Genomic DNA, 16177 nt, shown 5'->3' with positions numbered 1-16177 from the left:
CTGTGAGGGACAATGTTCCACGAATTTGCTGTACAGTGGGCACTGAAGCATGCTCAAAGCTTATGGCGAGAGGATTGGCGGTACTTATCAGTCCCCATGGAAATCTAGAATCAAGCCAATTTAAGGCCCAAAGAAAAAATTTTGTAAATGCCACAACAGTCACAGATTGTAAATATTTGCTTATTCAATTACCAGTTTCAACCCTTTTGACTGTCTTCTGACTGATTTCTCTTCATGAAGTTAACAGAAAGCAATAAAAATATCAGGAACTCCTGGAATGTAAGTTTTGTCACTGTTTTTCATAAAGAAACTTTATAGTCAGAAAGAAAGAGACCATGGCATCTAACTATACACCTTGCACTATTTTTGAATTAGTCACAACCAACATTAAGACATTTGTCTTAGAGTGCAATCAATTTGAAGAAACCACTCTGGTAAAAACTCTGTGCACTGTGATGCAAGGAAATGTCACACAGCTTGCTCCACCTCAACATTTCCTGTTCTTCTAGCAATGTTTTCTTTTGTGGATGTGGAAGGACATTCACTTCAACCTTCATCATCCACACTAACTTCCTTAGCTGAACATGCAACATTAGTGACCAACCATCTGACAAGACATGACCTCCTAACCATACACAGTCTGTAGCGATTCATGAATGATGGACACCCTAGTAGCATGTGCTCATTCATACCACATAACAGCAAGCACTTCCATTGGAAATTACGTTTTTAGCATACAAACATCAGCCATTGTGATTTATACTCTAATAACATCAGGCACACTAGCCTGCAGCTATTCTCTCCTTTGGCACTCAGTGCGTATCCTTCCTCCTCCACTGACATCCCTTCCATCACATAACCAACAATGGAAGTGGACTCCTATGGTGCTGGTGACACCTGGTGTACTATTTTCTGTTTCAAAATAGTGACAAGATTACTTTCAAACATCCCTTGTAAGCAGCTGTAAGTGGCATTCTCACGATGTAAAATTATGATAAAATAGTAACCACAGATGTCCCATAATCTTGGATATTCAGTTGCGTACTGTGCTTAGTAGTTAGCCAACAATGTCTAGTGGCCACACCCCCTTAGCTGTTTGCACTGGTGTTTTAAGCACATCATGGGACATATAGTTCCTATTTTATTATGATTTTCTTTCATGTGGCAATGCCTCTAATCGTTACATATTTTAATTCCTTTCTCTGTTGACTTCATGAAGACAAATCATTCTGAAAATCATCAAAATGATGGAATCAAGTAACCGAATGAACGAATACTTGCAATCAGTTACTTACAGCTTTTACAAATTTCCATATGCCATTGTCACAGTAGGTTTGTGAAATTCCTTACATATTTTTAGGCTAGCAAGATTAATTCCCCAACCAATAATTTTTCCCCTTAAATCTACAAAGAAAATACCACTGGCATTCAGAATCTGATTAAATATTTTGCTGTAGTGCAACCCACCAATTTGCTTCAAGACAACTTTGTATGACGAGAATTAATAGCTAAAGTAAAATGGCAGTAGACTGTAAAACCAGTACTAAAGTGCACATCGAATAAAAAATTTAATATATAGGGGCATTAACAAACCCTATATCAGGATACAGCCAAGCAAGTCCTCTCAGCACTCTTCTCAGACGAGGAATTCCTGTGCTAGTTAAGTGACTAAAACATACATTTGCTGGCATTGTCCTCAGTATATCTTTCTCGATTTGTTTTGAAGTCATGAGAGCATCATTACTTGATGCTTTTACAATATCTTTGTAGGACATTTCAGATGACATTTTTTTCTGGAGTGCTCCTGAAACAAATTAAGATTATATTTTACAGGAGCAAGTGTCTACATTCTATACTCTTGTTCTCTGACAACTTACCTGACAACCTCATCCACATTTGTGGTCTTAACGAGTGAGGTATTCCAGCAAGTACCATAGACCGAAGTTTCTCTGTTCGGGGAAGTGTGACATCTACCTTGTCCCATGTCAGATCACACACTTCCTTATTGTGACTAAATTCTAAATGAGCTACCCATTGCAATCTGGAAACAAGTCACATTTGATTACGTCTAACAAGTATACAAATCTAATTGCACTCTCGTGAAAGAAATTTAAGTTTAGATGGAGTTTATGTGGCCTACTAAGCACGATATACCTCTGCTGTGGATCCTCTACAAATGGAATGCTTAATAGTTTCTTTGAACTCTGTTCTGGACCATCTTCTTCCTCCACACGAAAGCCAAATTCATCAAACCTGGAATCAAACAATATCTGGTGTGGCACATTTAATTTTTAATTAAAATGGATTAAGGTAATGCCATTATAAAAACCTGTAATCTGGCTGTGAATTTGGATCATCTGGTTGCTGTCCAAGTTTGCTGAGGATATCTTGTGGCCACATGGAGGGTGTTAAGGCAGAGAAAGGACCTCCTGGAGTTGGAGTCACTCCTTCAGCCATTATACTGATACCTTCAGACACCTCTCCCACATAGGACAGCTCTCCCTCACCATCATCTTCAGACAATGCTGTCTCTACTTTCTCCTGTAGAGGGAACATGGATTTAAAAATTATAGATTTTACAAACCAATTATTGTCCATCACAAATGCGTATCTCAGCTATATGCAGTTGAAAAATTAAATTAATGTGTAATTTATTAATGTGCAACTATTCCACTTTTGCTCCTCATGAACACTAAGTAGTACCTAAGATCACTAAGTAATATTTTGACTACCAAGCACAACATACTAACATTAAGAACTTTTTAGTTGCTGTTAGTGAAACTTGACAGCCTATCTGTAGTGTTAAGCATTTTCCTACTACCTTGGAGAGCACAAATTGAATTAAACTAAACTCCGTCTGAACCAGCCTTGGAAGGCCCAATGTTACCGACCGGCCGCCACGTCATCCTCAGCCCACAGGCATCACTGGAAACGGATATGGAGGGGCATGTGGTCAGCATACCACTCTCCCAGCCGTATGCCAGTTTACAAGACTGGAGCCACTTAGCTCCTCAGTTCACCTAGCAAGGGCTGAGTGCACCCCGCTTGCCAACAGTGCTCGGCAGACCAGTTGGTCACCCATACAAGTGCTAGCGCAGCCCGACAGTGCTGAACTTCAGTAACCAGACAGGAACCGGTGTTACCACTGCAGCAAGGCCATGGGCAGAGATTGAAGTAGCCGACCAATTAAAGGACAAGAGCAGGCTTCAAATCTTTATGGCCATACAGAATAAGGTTTTTGTAGTTCCCCTTAAATCAATTACACAAAATAACAGCCTATTTTTTTGACAATCAGCTTGTGCTGCTTCTCTAACCTCACCAACAAAATGTTCAGCCATAATCTTTCCTTACAGGAAAACTCAGCAGCATACAATTATTTCTTATAACCCCCATTTATGTTTCCAATATTAATTCTACTGCAATCATAACTTTTTGCGTCAGGTACAGCCAGTGCTGTAATCTTTTTTTCCTCTTTTTTTTTTTTTCTTCAACTGTTGGAGTACTGTAGTAACAAAACCAACAGTGGTATCCTTTCAGTATGGAGAGCTGCAGAATTTTCTGAACATCTGCACCTTGACAACATGTACCATTTACTCCATGGCTTATTTGGTCAGCATGAGGCACATTTTCAACTAATGATATATACCATTTTAGTACACCAATTGACATGTTCTGCATAATTAATGCAATTAAGGTCAATGGATCAGAGGTAATTAAATAGTATTGTTCACCTACTTCCCATGCTGCACTATCATTCCTCCAGTCAGGAAAGAAGGAAAGTGTCCCCTTTACTTTAGATGTGGGGTATACCCTGAACCCTGTCAACATTGTTGCACAATTTTTGTTGGTTTGTTTTGTTTTAGAGCACAAAAACAACTAGGGACATATGCACCCATGTCACAACTTGAGAGAGAGAGAGAGAGAGAGAGAGAGAGAGAGAGAGAGAGAGAGAGAGAGAGAGAGAGAGCTGTCTTAAAAATGGCTATACTTTAAACCCAAGCAACAGAAGGAAAGACAGGTAGAAACAGGGACTTTGAGACAGAATCAAACATGCCACAGAGAAATGGAGGCCCTGAACTACAGATTAAATGTCCTTCACATGTTGTTATGACAGACAAAAAGTAAAACAAGGGTGACAGCCTGTGTGTTGTTTGCTAAAACGACCAATAACTCAGATGGCAAACATAAATGAGAACAAGAGAGATTTAGAAAAGGGCGTTCCTTCAGGATATGGTGAACTGTCAGAGGTGGACGGCAATGAGCATATAGTGGCGTGGGAGCACCACTTAACAAATAGCGATGGCTAAAAAGACAGTGCCAATATGTAACCTAGTTAAAATGATCTCTTCGCAGTGAGAGGGGGTTGTTCAAGCTGATGGGAGAGGCTTAATTCCCTGGAGCTTGTTCCCATGAAGGGAGAAACCAGTGGTGGTGCCAAAGGGACCCCACCTGCTGACAGACGGCAACACTGAGATCAGAGGGAGTGGAAGAACTAGCGCCGAGGTATGAGGACTGCAGCCTTGGCAGCAGTGTCAGTGGACTCATTTCCCGTCAGACCGACGTGACCAGGAACCCACATAAACATCCCAGTGGCTCCATCAAGAGTGAGCAAGTGACAGCTTTCCTGTACCCATTGCACAAGGGGATAGACGGTGCAGCACTTTGGGGCTCTGAAGGGTACGGAGAGTCTGAGCAGATGGTGCAATTGAAAATCCCGTGTCACCAGATGTATTGCGCGGTCTGATACAGCGCCAAGAGCTCTGCTGTAATTACTGAGCAGTGTTCCAGAAGCCGACACTGAAAATTGTTGGTGCCAATAATGAAGGCACACCCAGCACCAATGTCAGTCCAAGACCCATCATTGTACACACATGTACTACTGTGAAGTTCCATGCGAAGGTTGTGAAACTTACAGCGATAGAGCAAGGCTGGAGTAGTGTCTTTAGAAAGCAAATGAAGGCGAAGGTGAACACAGGTTGCTGCACAAAGTCAAGATGGTGAAGTGTTCATACCTATCAGCAAAGTGGTAGGTGCATGAAGTTAAGCTGCCAGAGCAAAAGCCGAAAGTGAACTCCAGGAGGTAACAGAAGAGGGGGTTAGTTCCATTCTGGCGATAAAAGGAGTCATCAAAGCAGGAAGCGTAGAATGGGTGGTCAGCCATGGCAGACAAATGACATGTGTACCTGCCAAGTAGAAAGTCACGGCCGTATGACAGCAGCAGTTGGGCTGCTTCAGCAAGCAGACTAAACCAGGATGGTGTAGAAGGCCAAATGGATGCTAAAAATGGTGGAAAGTTTTGAGATGGCGCAAGAGGGGCAGATGCATGAACAAAACATCCATAATCTAGTTTCAAAAGGACAAGGTACTGATTCAAACTGAGGAGGGTGGTCCAATCTGCTCCCCATGAATTATTGCTGAGGACATTTGGGGACCGCATACAGTGGGTGGCCAGGTAAGACACATGGGAGGACCAAGAAAGTTTCCTATCAATCATGAGCCCCAGGAATTCTGTAGTTTCAATGAACTTAAGAGCAACAAGCCCAAGATTTAAAGATGGTGGAAGAAACCAATTGCACCGCCAGAAATTCATACAAACCGATTTGTCAGTGGAAAAGCAAAAGCTATTTACTATTGATGTTCCACGAGTAATGATAATAGAGACATCACTGAAGACAATGTTCAAGGAACCAAGTCCATGGCGAACTGCAATAGATGGCAAAAATCATCAGTGAAAAGTGAGCCGGATATGCCCGACAGCAGACAGGCCACAATACAGTTAATGGTGATAGCAAAGAGGATGACACTAAGTGCAGAATCCTGAGGCACACCATTTTCATTGATAAAGGTGTCCAACAAGGCAGAACCCACACATACCTTGAAAACTCTGTCTTAAGAATTCCTGAAGGAAACAGGGCAGGTGGACATGGAAGCCCTACGTGTATAGAGTACGGAGGATACCAGTCCTCCAGCAGGTGTCATAGGCCTTCTCCAAAAAACATGGACCCAGTCTGGTATTTCTGCAGAAAATTATTCATGACATGAGTTGACAAAGTGACAAGATGGTCAACTGCAGAACAGCGCACTTGAAAGTAGTAAATTGCCTGACTCAAGCCGGGCACGAGTCATATGTTCCATCACCCTGCAAACACAGCTTGTGAGAGAAATGGGCTGATACCTAAAAGGAAGGTGTTTGTCCTTGCCAGGCTTAGGTAAGAGTATGACAGTGGCTTCACGCAGCATCTGGGAAATGTGCCCTGTGCCCAGATGCAACTGTACGTATGAAGGAGAAAGTGCTTACCCGTAAAAGAAAGGTTCTGCAACATCTGAATGTTATCATCCAGCCCTGGGGCAGAGGATCGGGATGAAGTGAGAGCACAAGCTAGCTCGCTCACAGTAAAGGTGGCATTGTAGCACGCTTCTGAGAATAAGGGTATTGCCTGAGCCTCCTCAACTCATTTCCAATGGAAGAAGGCAGGGTGATAGTGGGTGGGTCTCAGAATATCCGCAAAGTAGCGGCCAAGGAAATTGTATAATGGACCTTGGTCCCAGACAGGTATCCAAGGTTGGCCCACACACGGAAGAAGGTGTGGAACTGTTGAAAGAAGTACTAAAGGAAATCAAGCTAGCTTTTCTGCTATCCCGAAGAACGCAATGCCATTATGTATGCAATTGTTTGCAACGAATGCAGTTGGCCATCATAGGATGATGGTTGAAAATGCTGAGAGCACATCTCTGCATTTGAATTGTGTCATAGAACACCTCAGTCCACAAAGAACCAGGACATGGCGTGGCAAAAATGAAGTGCGAGGAATGGAACATTGTACGACGATAAAGATAATGTTTGTAAGATATTCTACCTGGTCATCGCAAATGGGGAAATGATGTTTGTCAAAGGTCGCCAGCGAGGAGTAGAGCCTCCAGTCAGTCTTATAATGTTGCCATTTGGGTGTACAAGTAGGTGTGGTAGGACACAGCAATTGGGTAGAAGACGGGAAATGGCCACTAGAGTACGTGTCAGAGAGAACAGACCACTCGAGATGATGGGCAAGCTGGGCAGTGCAGAAGGAGACATCCAAATAAGAGTAGGTTTGAGTGGAATCTGAAAGGAACATGGGTGCTCTCGTGTTAAGGTAGATGAGGTTAAGGTGATTGATAAGATCATCCAAGAGGACACTCTCTGAAAGGGGATGGTGCACATTAAAGTCACTGAGCAGCAGAAAGGGGTGATGCAGTTGCCTAATAAGCTGGAGGATGTAGGATGTCTGCCCTGGTGACAATGAATCACAGAGGGACAAAAAGTACAAAGGGAAAAAGTCAAGTGAGGAAGGAAAATGCAGACTGCAACAGCTGAAAGCCAGGTAGTCATGGAGACGGGGAGATGGGTTGACTATCAATGTCATCACTGATGGAGTTCCCAAGAGATGGAATGTCATCCTTGGGAGGGGGTGGGCAACTAGACCGGTAAGAAATGCGAGAGCTCAAAAGCTGTCATGAGGACACAATTTTGTTTCTTGGGCGCAGAGGAGAAGTGGATGCTGCGATTCTAAGAGCAGCCATTAAGTCCACTTTATCAGATAGAAGGCCAGGAATGTTTCACTGGAGGTGAGTCATAACAAGGAAAGGGAAGGAGGGAAAAAAATGAAGGAGTGTCACTTCGATGGCTGCTACAGGGCACAGAGGCTGGAGGATCCTGCCCCCACAAGATCTATGGGGCATTGGCATTCTCCCTCTGTCAATCTGCGGAGTCCAGGGCAGTAAAACAGTTGGTGGTGTGCACTGTCTACATGGAGGTCAACCAGGCGAGGGTATCACATGGCGACACCTTTGAAGAGGATCTCCGAGTTGGCAAAGACGAAGACTGTTTGCCTTTGTTTGACTTCTTTGAGCCTTTCAGGTTGACAGAGGGAGTTTCAGATGTTTGTTGGCTGGAGGGACATACGAAGTCTTCACGGGAGTATTCCTTCTGTCCTTTCCAGCCTGCTGGTTGTGTACAAGGTGACTCCACCCCGTGAGATGAAAGTTTGGTGGCACATTTCACAGCTGGAGTAGGAGACAGGGGTGCTACCCTGACACTGGGTGATTTCACAACTGCAGTGCTGAAGCTGAGGTCACATGTCTGTGTGGCCATGTCCTTCGTGGAGCGAGGTGTAGCAAGAACAGTCTTAAGTGCTGGATGGTAGAACGAAGATTTTCTGACTAGCCAATAACTTCTGAGCAACTGGATAAGGCACTTTTTCCTCCTCAAATTTTGAAGCAGAGGAAGGATAGGAGAAAGGGAACGAAGAAAGAAAAAATAAGAGGAACGAAAAACAGTGAAAAACTGTTCTGATATCACCTACTGAATATGCAGAACACATTTTCAAAAACATCCTGGGTGGGGGAAAAGAATAGCAAGAGGATAGACATGCAGCACAGAAGGAAAAAGATGCTGCAAAGGCTGGGGCCCCATGGTAGCGAAGCATGAACCCACCAAAGAGCAATGAGTGCCCCCACTCAGCTGAGCGAGTGCTTAACATCCTGCAAGGAGAATTGGCTATGAAGAAGCTGTGAAAGAGGTGGATGTCGCAATTGATCAAAACCTACCAAAACGCATTCAGCACAACATTTCAACACAATTTCTGGTAATGTTTAATCACAATCCATTCAATTTGATGAAATCTGGATCTATCAATACACACCACAGTCAAAAATGTAGTCAAAGGCCGGCAAAAATGCACAGAAGAAAGCAGAGACTATTTTGTCAGCTGGCAAGGTGATGGGCACTGCTTTTTTGGATTCCCTAGGATTACTTGGAGAAAGGCAGAACAAACTGGACACTGATATTTTATTATTGAATCATTTGAAACTTGCATTGCCTGAATAAAGACCAACATTGGCAAACAAGAAAAGTGCCCTTTCACTAGGATAATTCACCATTACACACATCAGTAATAACAATGATGATGTGCACGAGTTGGTCTTTGAATTTGTTCCCCATCCACCCTATTAACCAGATTTAGCTCCAAGTGACTCCTTCCTGCTACCTAACTTGAAACTCGCTTGCTGGGAAGAAATTTTCAATCAAATGGGAAGTTAAAAAGATACCCCATAATGTAAAAATCCGTGTTGCAGAATCATTTTGAATCCACATTAAATTACATCTATATTAGTGGCTGGAAAGTCTTATAAAAGTTCAGAGGAAGTCTTGGGAATGCTGCCTCAAAGAACTCCACACCTAGTAAAGTGAAAACCTTTATTTATGGACCAGCTTTTTCCATTATCAAACTCAACTTGTGCAAAACTTCACAAAAATATTTGCAAATGGGAAAAGTTACAGCTGAAAGCCAATAGGATTTACGATGACTTCCATACAAATGTTGAAACATTAACACAGTATAAAGTGAGAATTTTGGATAGTGTGACTGAGGCAATAGTCATATTTTGGAAACATTCAGCAAAGAAAATTTCAATTAATAAATTAGGCCTAACAGAAAATATTTAGTATGCCATATTTTGCAATTTGCAAACCACATAGAATGTAAAAAGTGTAGTAAATGAAATACTGAAATTAAACTGGTAAATTGAAAAATACTAATCAGATTTCAAGATGTAACTTCATAACCAGAATGAACAGTGCACATATTATGTTCCAAACCACTGGCCTGTTAAACTCGACACCTACAAATGCACCTACCTATACAGCCAATATGTTATTAAGATGCTAGAGAATAGGTTACAATATGAAGTGGTCCAACGCCAAACACAAGGCAAAAAATTTAAGATTAACATATTGACCATGAATTAGGCAGTTTCAGTAGTTACTACACATCCCGAATTCAAGACAGACTGTGTCACCTAACTCAAGGAAATTCATGAGAACTGTCACTTCAGAGTTTTTTTATTGAAGTGTAATATATAGTGTGGCTTCAAATAAATCATATTCTGACAAAGTCTTCATATTGGTTGCATTCTAGTTACAGTGGCATGTAGGTCCCACCCAACTTTAGATGTTTTAGATTAACATGTACTAGTTAACGCAAATCAAAGTTGTATTTACATTTTTCTCCCTGTAGAAGATGCTAATGAAATTAGGAAACAATCATAACAGTATTATGGTGGTGTACATAAGAGCAACAGATTATGGACGACATTGCCATAAGATTCTCCAACTATCTAGATTTTTGTTAAAAAATAGCTATTTTAACAGCCTCTGCTGTAGTCATATTTGGTAACTAATATTGACCACATTCAATGTTTATCTTCAGATTTCACTAGTCTGAAATTGTGAAAAGTCAAATTTCTCTAAAGCAAGCACATACTTTGAGTCATATAGAGCCAGTAAAACAGAGGCCCATGCTGGAATATGAAACAGCTTTCTATTTCATTGGCTGTGCTTGGTACTTGTCTTTCAATGTGTGGCTTTCAAGATTTTGTTGGGCCTTTGAGAATTTCAAATTATAACACCAGCACTTCTTCGGTACTTTGGAATGTTCATACAGAACAAAACAGCCTGTGAGGTGGTTTTTCTTAACATTCATATTAATCAGTTGTGGAAGTTACGTTTTCTTACATACCGGAGACTTTATTCTATAAACACAAAATACAGTTTAAAGTTACCTAACAAAAGAACATTCCTTTCATTATAGGAGTTTTTTAATGACATGGTTTACTATAGATTTACACTAGTAAACTGAAGGGAGTTTATTTACGACTTCATTTCATTTCAAATTTAGTTCCGAGTGAGCCTGCAAACTATGGGCTGTATACAATGCAAATTAGCTACAGTAAAATAAAATTCCATAGGTTCCAATCCGAATGGCATCATGAATTTTAGTGTGCGTATTAACAAGCAGTGTACGACACTTCTTCCAAAAGAAAACAATTCTGATTTTCAGATTTTAAAAATTTTGGTTCACTAAAATTTAGCATTTTTTATTAAAATAGTCAAGCAGCACATGGAAGTTATGGTGTAAATTTCAGGTCTGCAGGTCAAATATTTTTATATATGGTTATTTTGGGGTATCAAAACATGACAATTTCATACTTCTATAAACTTTAAGACTCTAGAACAAGAATGCCCAAAAAAATCTTTTCTGATTTTATATATTCTTTGTGCTTAGACTGCGGAAAAAAAAAAAAAAATAATAAATTCTGTGAAGGTTCAATTTCATTCGTTTATTGGTTGACTTCACATAGAAGTAATAATCTCTGTTGTCCTATATTGCCAGTAAATGTATGTCAAATGGGACCAAACACTTCAATGGTAAATATACACTAGTTAGGAACTTGCACATTAAGTTTTACATTAACTTTTTTAAACACCTGTGGTTGCAGATGTAGCAAACAAAAATAAAAATCTGCATTTCATACACAAGAAAAAATTGGAATGAGATTGTGATAGAAGACTCTCCCGTGAAATCTTTGTTGCTATCATACTTATCTATAGCATAGGCCTACACGAAGTACTACAGGAAAAACAAGTTACCTGATGATACTGCCATAATCTGTTTTAATGAGACAGAGGTAACAAGTGGGGCCAAAACTATTTATATCATTATTGGAACGGCTTTCTTCTAATTGTTTTTCAAAATAATAAATTGAGGGTCTTCAGCAACAGTTACTTCTATTTAAATTCTTTTAAGATTTCAATACAGTCAATAAATCTTAACATTTTCGACAAGTCTGCTATGTAGGATGAAGGAAAAAGACTGTGGGATGTATGCTTTATTTCACTGAAATTACAGTACGTTCCATTCAGTCCATCAATATGGAGAAAACTTTGGAAAAGTTAAACTAAGAAAATGAGTGTAGGAGTGCATAGTTTCATGGGGGAAAAAAAAAAGAGGTACTTAAGAAAAGGAACACCCTAATATGTTTCAGCTTAAATGCTTGAGGTCTAATCAGCAGAAAGGTAAAAATTGTAACAACTTTAGCCAAGAAAGTCGTATCTCTTCTCCTTTCCATCCATTTTTCTCACTACCATTGCAATATTCAATTCCAATTGTTGTCTTCAGTCCAGAGACTGGTTTTGATGCAGCTCTCAATGATTCTCTATACTGGTCAAACATCTCCGAGCAACTACCGCATCCCTTTGAGTCTGCCTAGTGTATTCATCTCTGTTTCCCTCTACGATTTTTACCCTCCATGCCTCCCTCCAATACTAAATTGGTTATCCCCTTGATGCCTCAGAACGTGTCCAACAATATCTATTGTAAACAATTTTACTTTATCACAATGACAACGATTTATTCGAAGGGTCCTTATCACAATGTCGTCCTGTTTTCTGTTATGACATGCAAGTTTACATTTTTGTTTGGTGCGTCTGCAACCATCGGTATTTCAGAAAGTTAACGTAAAACAAACTACAATTTTCCTGACTAGTTTGTGTGTTTCTCAGGGTGGAGCAAAATATGAACTATGCCAGCAATATATTTTTTCCTGCTCGGTTTGGTATTTAGCAGAATACTATAATAAAATAAAATGTTTCTCTTCGGATGCTTTTAGCCGGATTTATCGCAATATCAGTTACTTAATTTACAGAATGTACGTAGACGATGATTAACTACCAAGCTCTTCACACAGAAGTATGTAATAGTTAACACTCACATTATAGTCTTCCTTTCCTTGGTAGCCCTCATGTGGTCGTGTTCCAAACAATGTCTTCGCTATATCCATTGTCTAAAAGTTTGAAATTAAAACTGCCTATTTGTACTTCACTGATGAGAAACTGCACGATCAACCACACTTAAGATGACAACAACGAAATGATTTACAGTAAAACTAAAGTGCCTCTAGTCAAAATTTAATCATGCTACTGTCACAACTCATTCTGTTGTTCCTGTCCTGCCCTTCACCCTCGGTTAATGAAAACATATGGTTATATAGGCACCACCTGTCAAATCTCTTAAGCCCACAAAATTCAAAACATTTACTGCCCCATGTCAAAGATATTACAAGTTGACAAAACACTTTTTTGAAAAAAAGGTAAATTCTCCTTTTTATTGCATAAGTAGTCAGGGAACTCATTGTGTTAGGATTTTATTTAATTACAGTTTTCTACTGTTATGGACAGAAATTCATACATATGACATATACGATGCTGTGCCGACGCCACCATAGTTCATGTTAGACTGTGACGCCACCTACAGGTGACTTTGGCTTTCTACTGTCAAGAAGCAATGAAATATCTTTATGTTTTCCTGTTGCTCTGTTAGCTTTGTGAACAGTGTGTTCAACCACGTGTGTTTTGTTGTGTTTACAGCTTGTGTGAGAATTTATTGAGTACGGAATGACTGCTGTAAGTTTTATCGTGTTTATTTTTTCTGATAGTTTGATAATGTTCAACTGACTTAATTCAGTATTATCCCTTTGGTTGCCATTTTTGTCAGTGTGCGTGGGGCAAGTTGTATTACCGGCGATGGGTGTCCAATGTAATTCGACTGCTACATAGCATTTGACGATATATTTCGCTTAGTCTGGTTCAGTCATTTTGTACGTGATGCGTTCATAAAGGAAACAATGCAGTAGATTTTGATGATGGGGAAGCCGGGAAAAACTCACAGCCGAGCTCCCTTGATTTTAAGACCTTTATTCCAATTATTATTTTTGACAGAACCGTGCTATCATCTGCAGACTGGCATTACACTTTGCGTATATGTTCACATACATGTATCGTCGATATTTTGAGAACAGAGAATAACTAGTAATTGGAATAAATAAAATAAAGCGATTTTGGGTATCACTACATATACGAATGACAAAAGCGAAAGATACATTCATTTTCTATTTCAATAATTGTCACCGCCTGGTAATATTCATCACACGTAAGCAAATTTCTTTTCCTTTGTTTTTAGTGCTTCTGAGTGTGATAGACCGTTTTCTACTGCAGTCCAGCTCAGTGACGATGAATATCAGTAGAGCTGTAGCTAGCTACCTGCTTGTAGAGATACGGTGCATTCAGTGGAGACGAATTGTGGGTGTTGTGTTAGGATATGGCAAGACCATTTTAATTTATTGTCAACATGAAGGTATAAAATTTTTGAAACGTATTCTGGATGTATGCCTTGATCATTGAGTTGTAATCTTATGCCCTCTTGAAGTTTCTGAGACCCATGGAAAGGAATGTAGTGTGTGCATTGGCAGGGGGGTGGGTTTCAGACGGAAGGTCATTAGGAAAGTGAGAGAGACCATGTACAAAACTGTGCAACACTCCTGTAGGTACTTTTCCCCTGTCTGAAGCAGCTATTTGTACCATCTCCATGATTAAGTGGTACCCTTTGTTTTCTATCAGTTAGATACAATCTAAGCCACACTTCTACCTTGTCACGCAAGCTGTAAAAGACTACTTTGTAAGGAGAATCCCATGGTTCATTATCTTATTCTCTAAAGTTGTTGAATGAACCAAATTTAGCCCATCATTGACATCTTGTATTTTGAGATGGGCACCTCTGATTGTGTAATTGTTAATACTTCTGAAAATTGTCTCTTTGAGTCTGTCAGAAATGCTTATTTTCATTTTGCTGTCATTTCAGCTAAGATGCACAAAATTGGCTTACTTCTGTCAGAAGATAAAAAATGATAATATCACATCTTGTATTGGTTCAAAGTGGCTGTACTACTCCCAAGCACAATGTCTAGCAATATTTCATAATAGCAAAGCTTGATAAAGTTCTTAAAATCTTTGTACTGGTCAGTGGAACAATTATTAGAAATGTGAATATGCTTCATTCTGTGAGGGTGTGTTTTTTTAGCTGGACCAGTTCGGCGAAAAAAGTCATCCACTGCTGCTGCATCAATTATGTAATCACTAATGACACAGTCGATAACACAGTAGCTGACCAGTATATGTTAATCTTTTCTTACCCTTGTAATAAATGGCAGTAAATGAGTGCTTTACAACAATGTCGATGTATGTAATTATCTCACGTAGTAATGATAAACAAGAGTCAAAACTTTTGTTGTTAGCTCTTCTGTATGTTCTTAAACTGTCAATTGTGTAGTTTCAAGTGTGTCCTGATCAGTGTAAATCCAGTAGTTAAATTAAATTTAATCTTCAAGATCAGTATTTTCGTGTAGAGATGTGGGACAGGTAAATGTCCAGTGAGTAGGACATTTATAAATGGGTGTTTGCCCAGGAATTTGACCAAAGCAGTTTAAAATGCACAAAATATGGGTATTTATAAAAAGGTACTTTTTAATGGTTTTACTGCTAGAAAGTGTAATTTACCAGTTATAATAAGGGATGAGCTGATACTCCCGATATGTTGCTGACAGCTGTTTATCATTTATAAAGTCATTTTTCTATTCTCTCTCTCTCTCACTCTCTCTCTCTCTCTCTCTCTGTCTCTGTCTCTCTCTCTCTCTCTCTCTCTGTCTGCATTCTTGGCTGTTGTGCATTTGTTTACATCTATAAATCACTTTTCCTCCTACACCTTCAGTAATATGAACAGATCCCTTGTTTTAATCCCTTTGATGATCTTAGAGTCAACAGTCATTGTTACCCAAATCAGGTGATTGTAATCAAAGCGATTAAGACATTCAGAGAGCAGTGTGTAAACTCTTCAATGACTACCATAGCAGAATACTGTCAGATGATCTTTCACTGAACCCAAACGATCTCTGGTCGTTTGTAAGGCTGTTAGTGGCACCAAAGTAAGTTTCTAGTCACTAATGAATGAGACAGGAACTGAAATTGAGGGTAACAGAGAAAAAGCTGAAATGTTTAACTCTGTTTTCAAATGTTCCATTACAAAGAAAAACCCAGGGAATTGCGCCAATTCAATACAGCTGAAATTGTTAGAATTGAACAAAGTTCCAGGGCCTAATGGAATACCTATCAGATTCTATACTGAATTTGTGGCTGTGTTAGCCCCTCTTATAACTATAATCTGTCATAAATCCCTCAAACAAAAAAGTCATGCCCAGTAGTTGGAAAAAAGCACAGATGCCACCATTTACAAGAAGGTCAGTAGAAGTGCTCCAAAAAACTACTGTCCGTTATCCTTGAAATTGATTTGTTGTACAATCGTAGAACATAATGAATTATCTCAAACAGAGTGACCTCTCCATGCCCGACCAGCATGAAATCTGAAAACATTGATCATTTGAAACCCGAGTCTCACTTTTCTCACATGGCACACTGAAAGCTTTGGATCAAGACAATCAGGTGAATACAGCATCTCTCAATTTCCAAAAAGCA

The 16177-nt window shown here is 39.7% G+C and overlaps 2 protein-coding genes across 3 annotated transcripts in view; one reads left to right on the top strand and one right to left on the bottom strand.

Moving 5' to 3' along the window:
- The window catches only part of LOC126259385 (small G protein signaling modulator 3 homolog), a 176824-nt gene extending 163946 nt beyond the window's left edge, over window positions 1-12878 (bottom strand). The window contains exons 1-5 of the mRNA XM_049956136.1: window positions 12586-12878; window positions 2330-2541; window positions 2155-2253; window positions 1878-2041; window positions 1594-1804 (exon numbers count right to left, since the gene is read on the bottom strand). Coding sequence (XP_049812093.1) covers window positions 1594-1804; window positions 1878-2041; window positions 2155-2253; window positions 2330-2541; window positions 12586-12654 — 755 coding nt within the window. The 5' untranslated portion in view covers window positions 12655-12878. The remainder of the gene's footprint in view (window positions 1-1593; window positions 1805-1877; window positions 2042-2154; window positions 2254-2329; window positions 2542-12585) is intronic.
- Window positions 12879-13148: 270 nt separating this feature from the next.
- Window positions 13149-16177, top strand: part of LOC126260819 (nucleolar complex protein 3 homolog) — a 118208-nt gene continuing 115179 nt past the window's right edge. For both annotated transcript variants that reach the window (XM_049958203.1, XM_049958202.1), the window contains exon 1: window positions 13149-13276. In XM_049958203.1, the coding sequence (XP_049814160.1) occupies window positions 13268-13276 (9 nt within the window). In that variant the 5' untranslated portion in view covers window positions 13149-13267. The remainder of the gene's footprint in view (window positions 13277-16177) is intronic.

The sequence above is a fragment of the Schistocerca nitens genome, chromosome 5, assembly GCF_023898315.1.
Source record: "Schistocerca nitens isolate TAMUIC-IGC-003100 chromosome 5, iqSchNite1.1, whole genome shotgun sequence".
In the NCBI taxonomy this organism is placed as follows: domain Eukaryota; kingdom Metazoa; phylum Arthropoda; class Insecta; order Orthoptera; family Acrididae; genus Schistocerca; species Schistocerca nitens.
The sequence above is the reverse complement of the archived record's forward strand: the minus strand, read 5'-3'. Positions and strand labels throughout refer to the sequence as shown.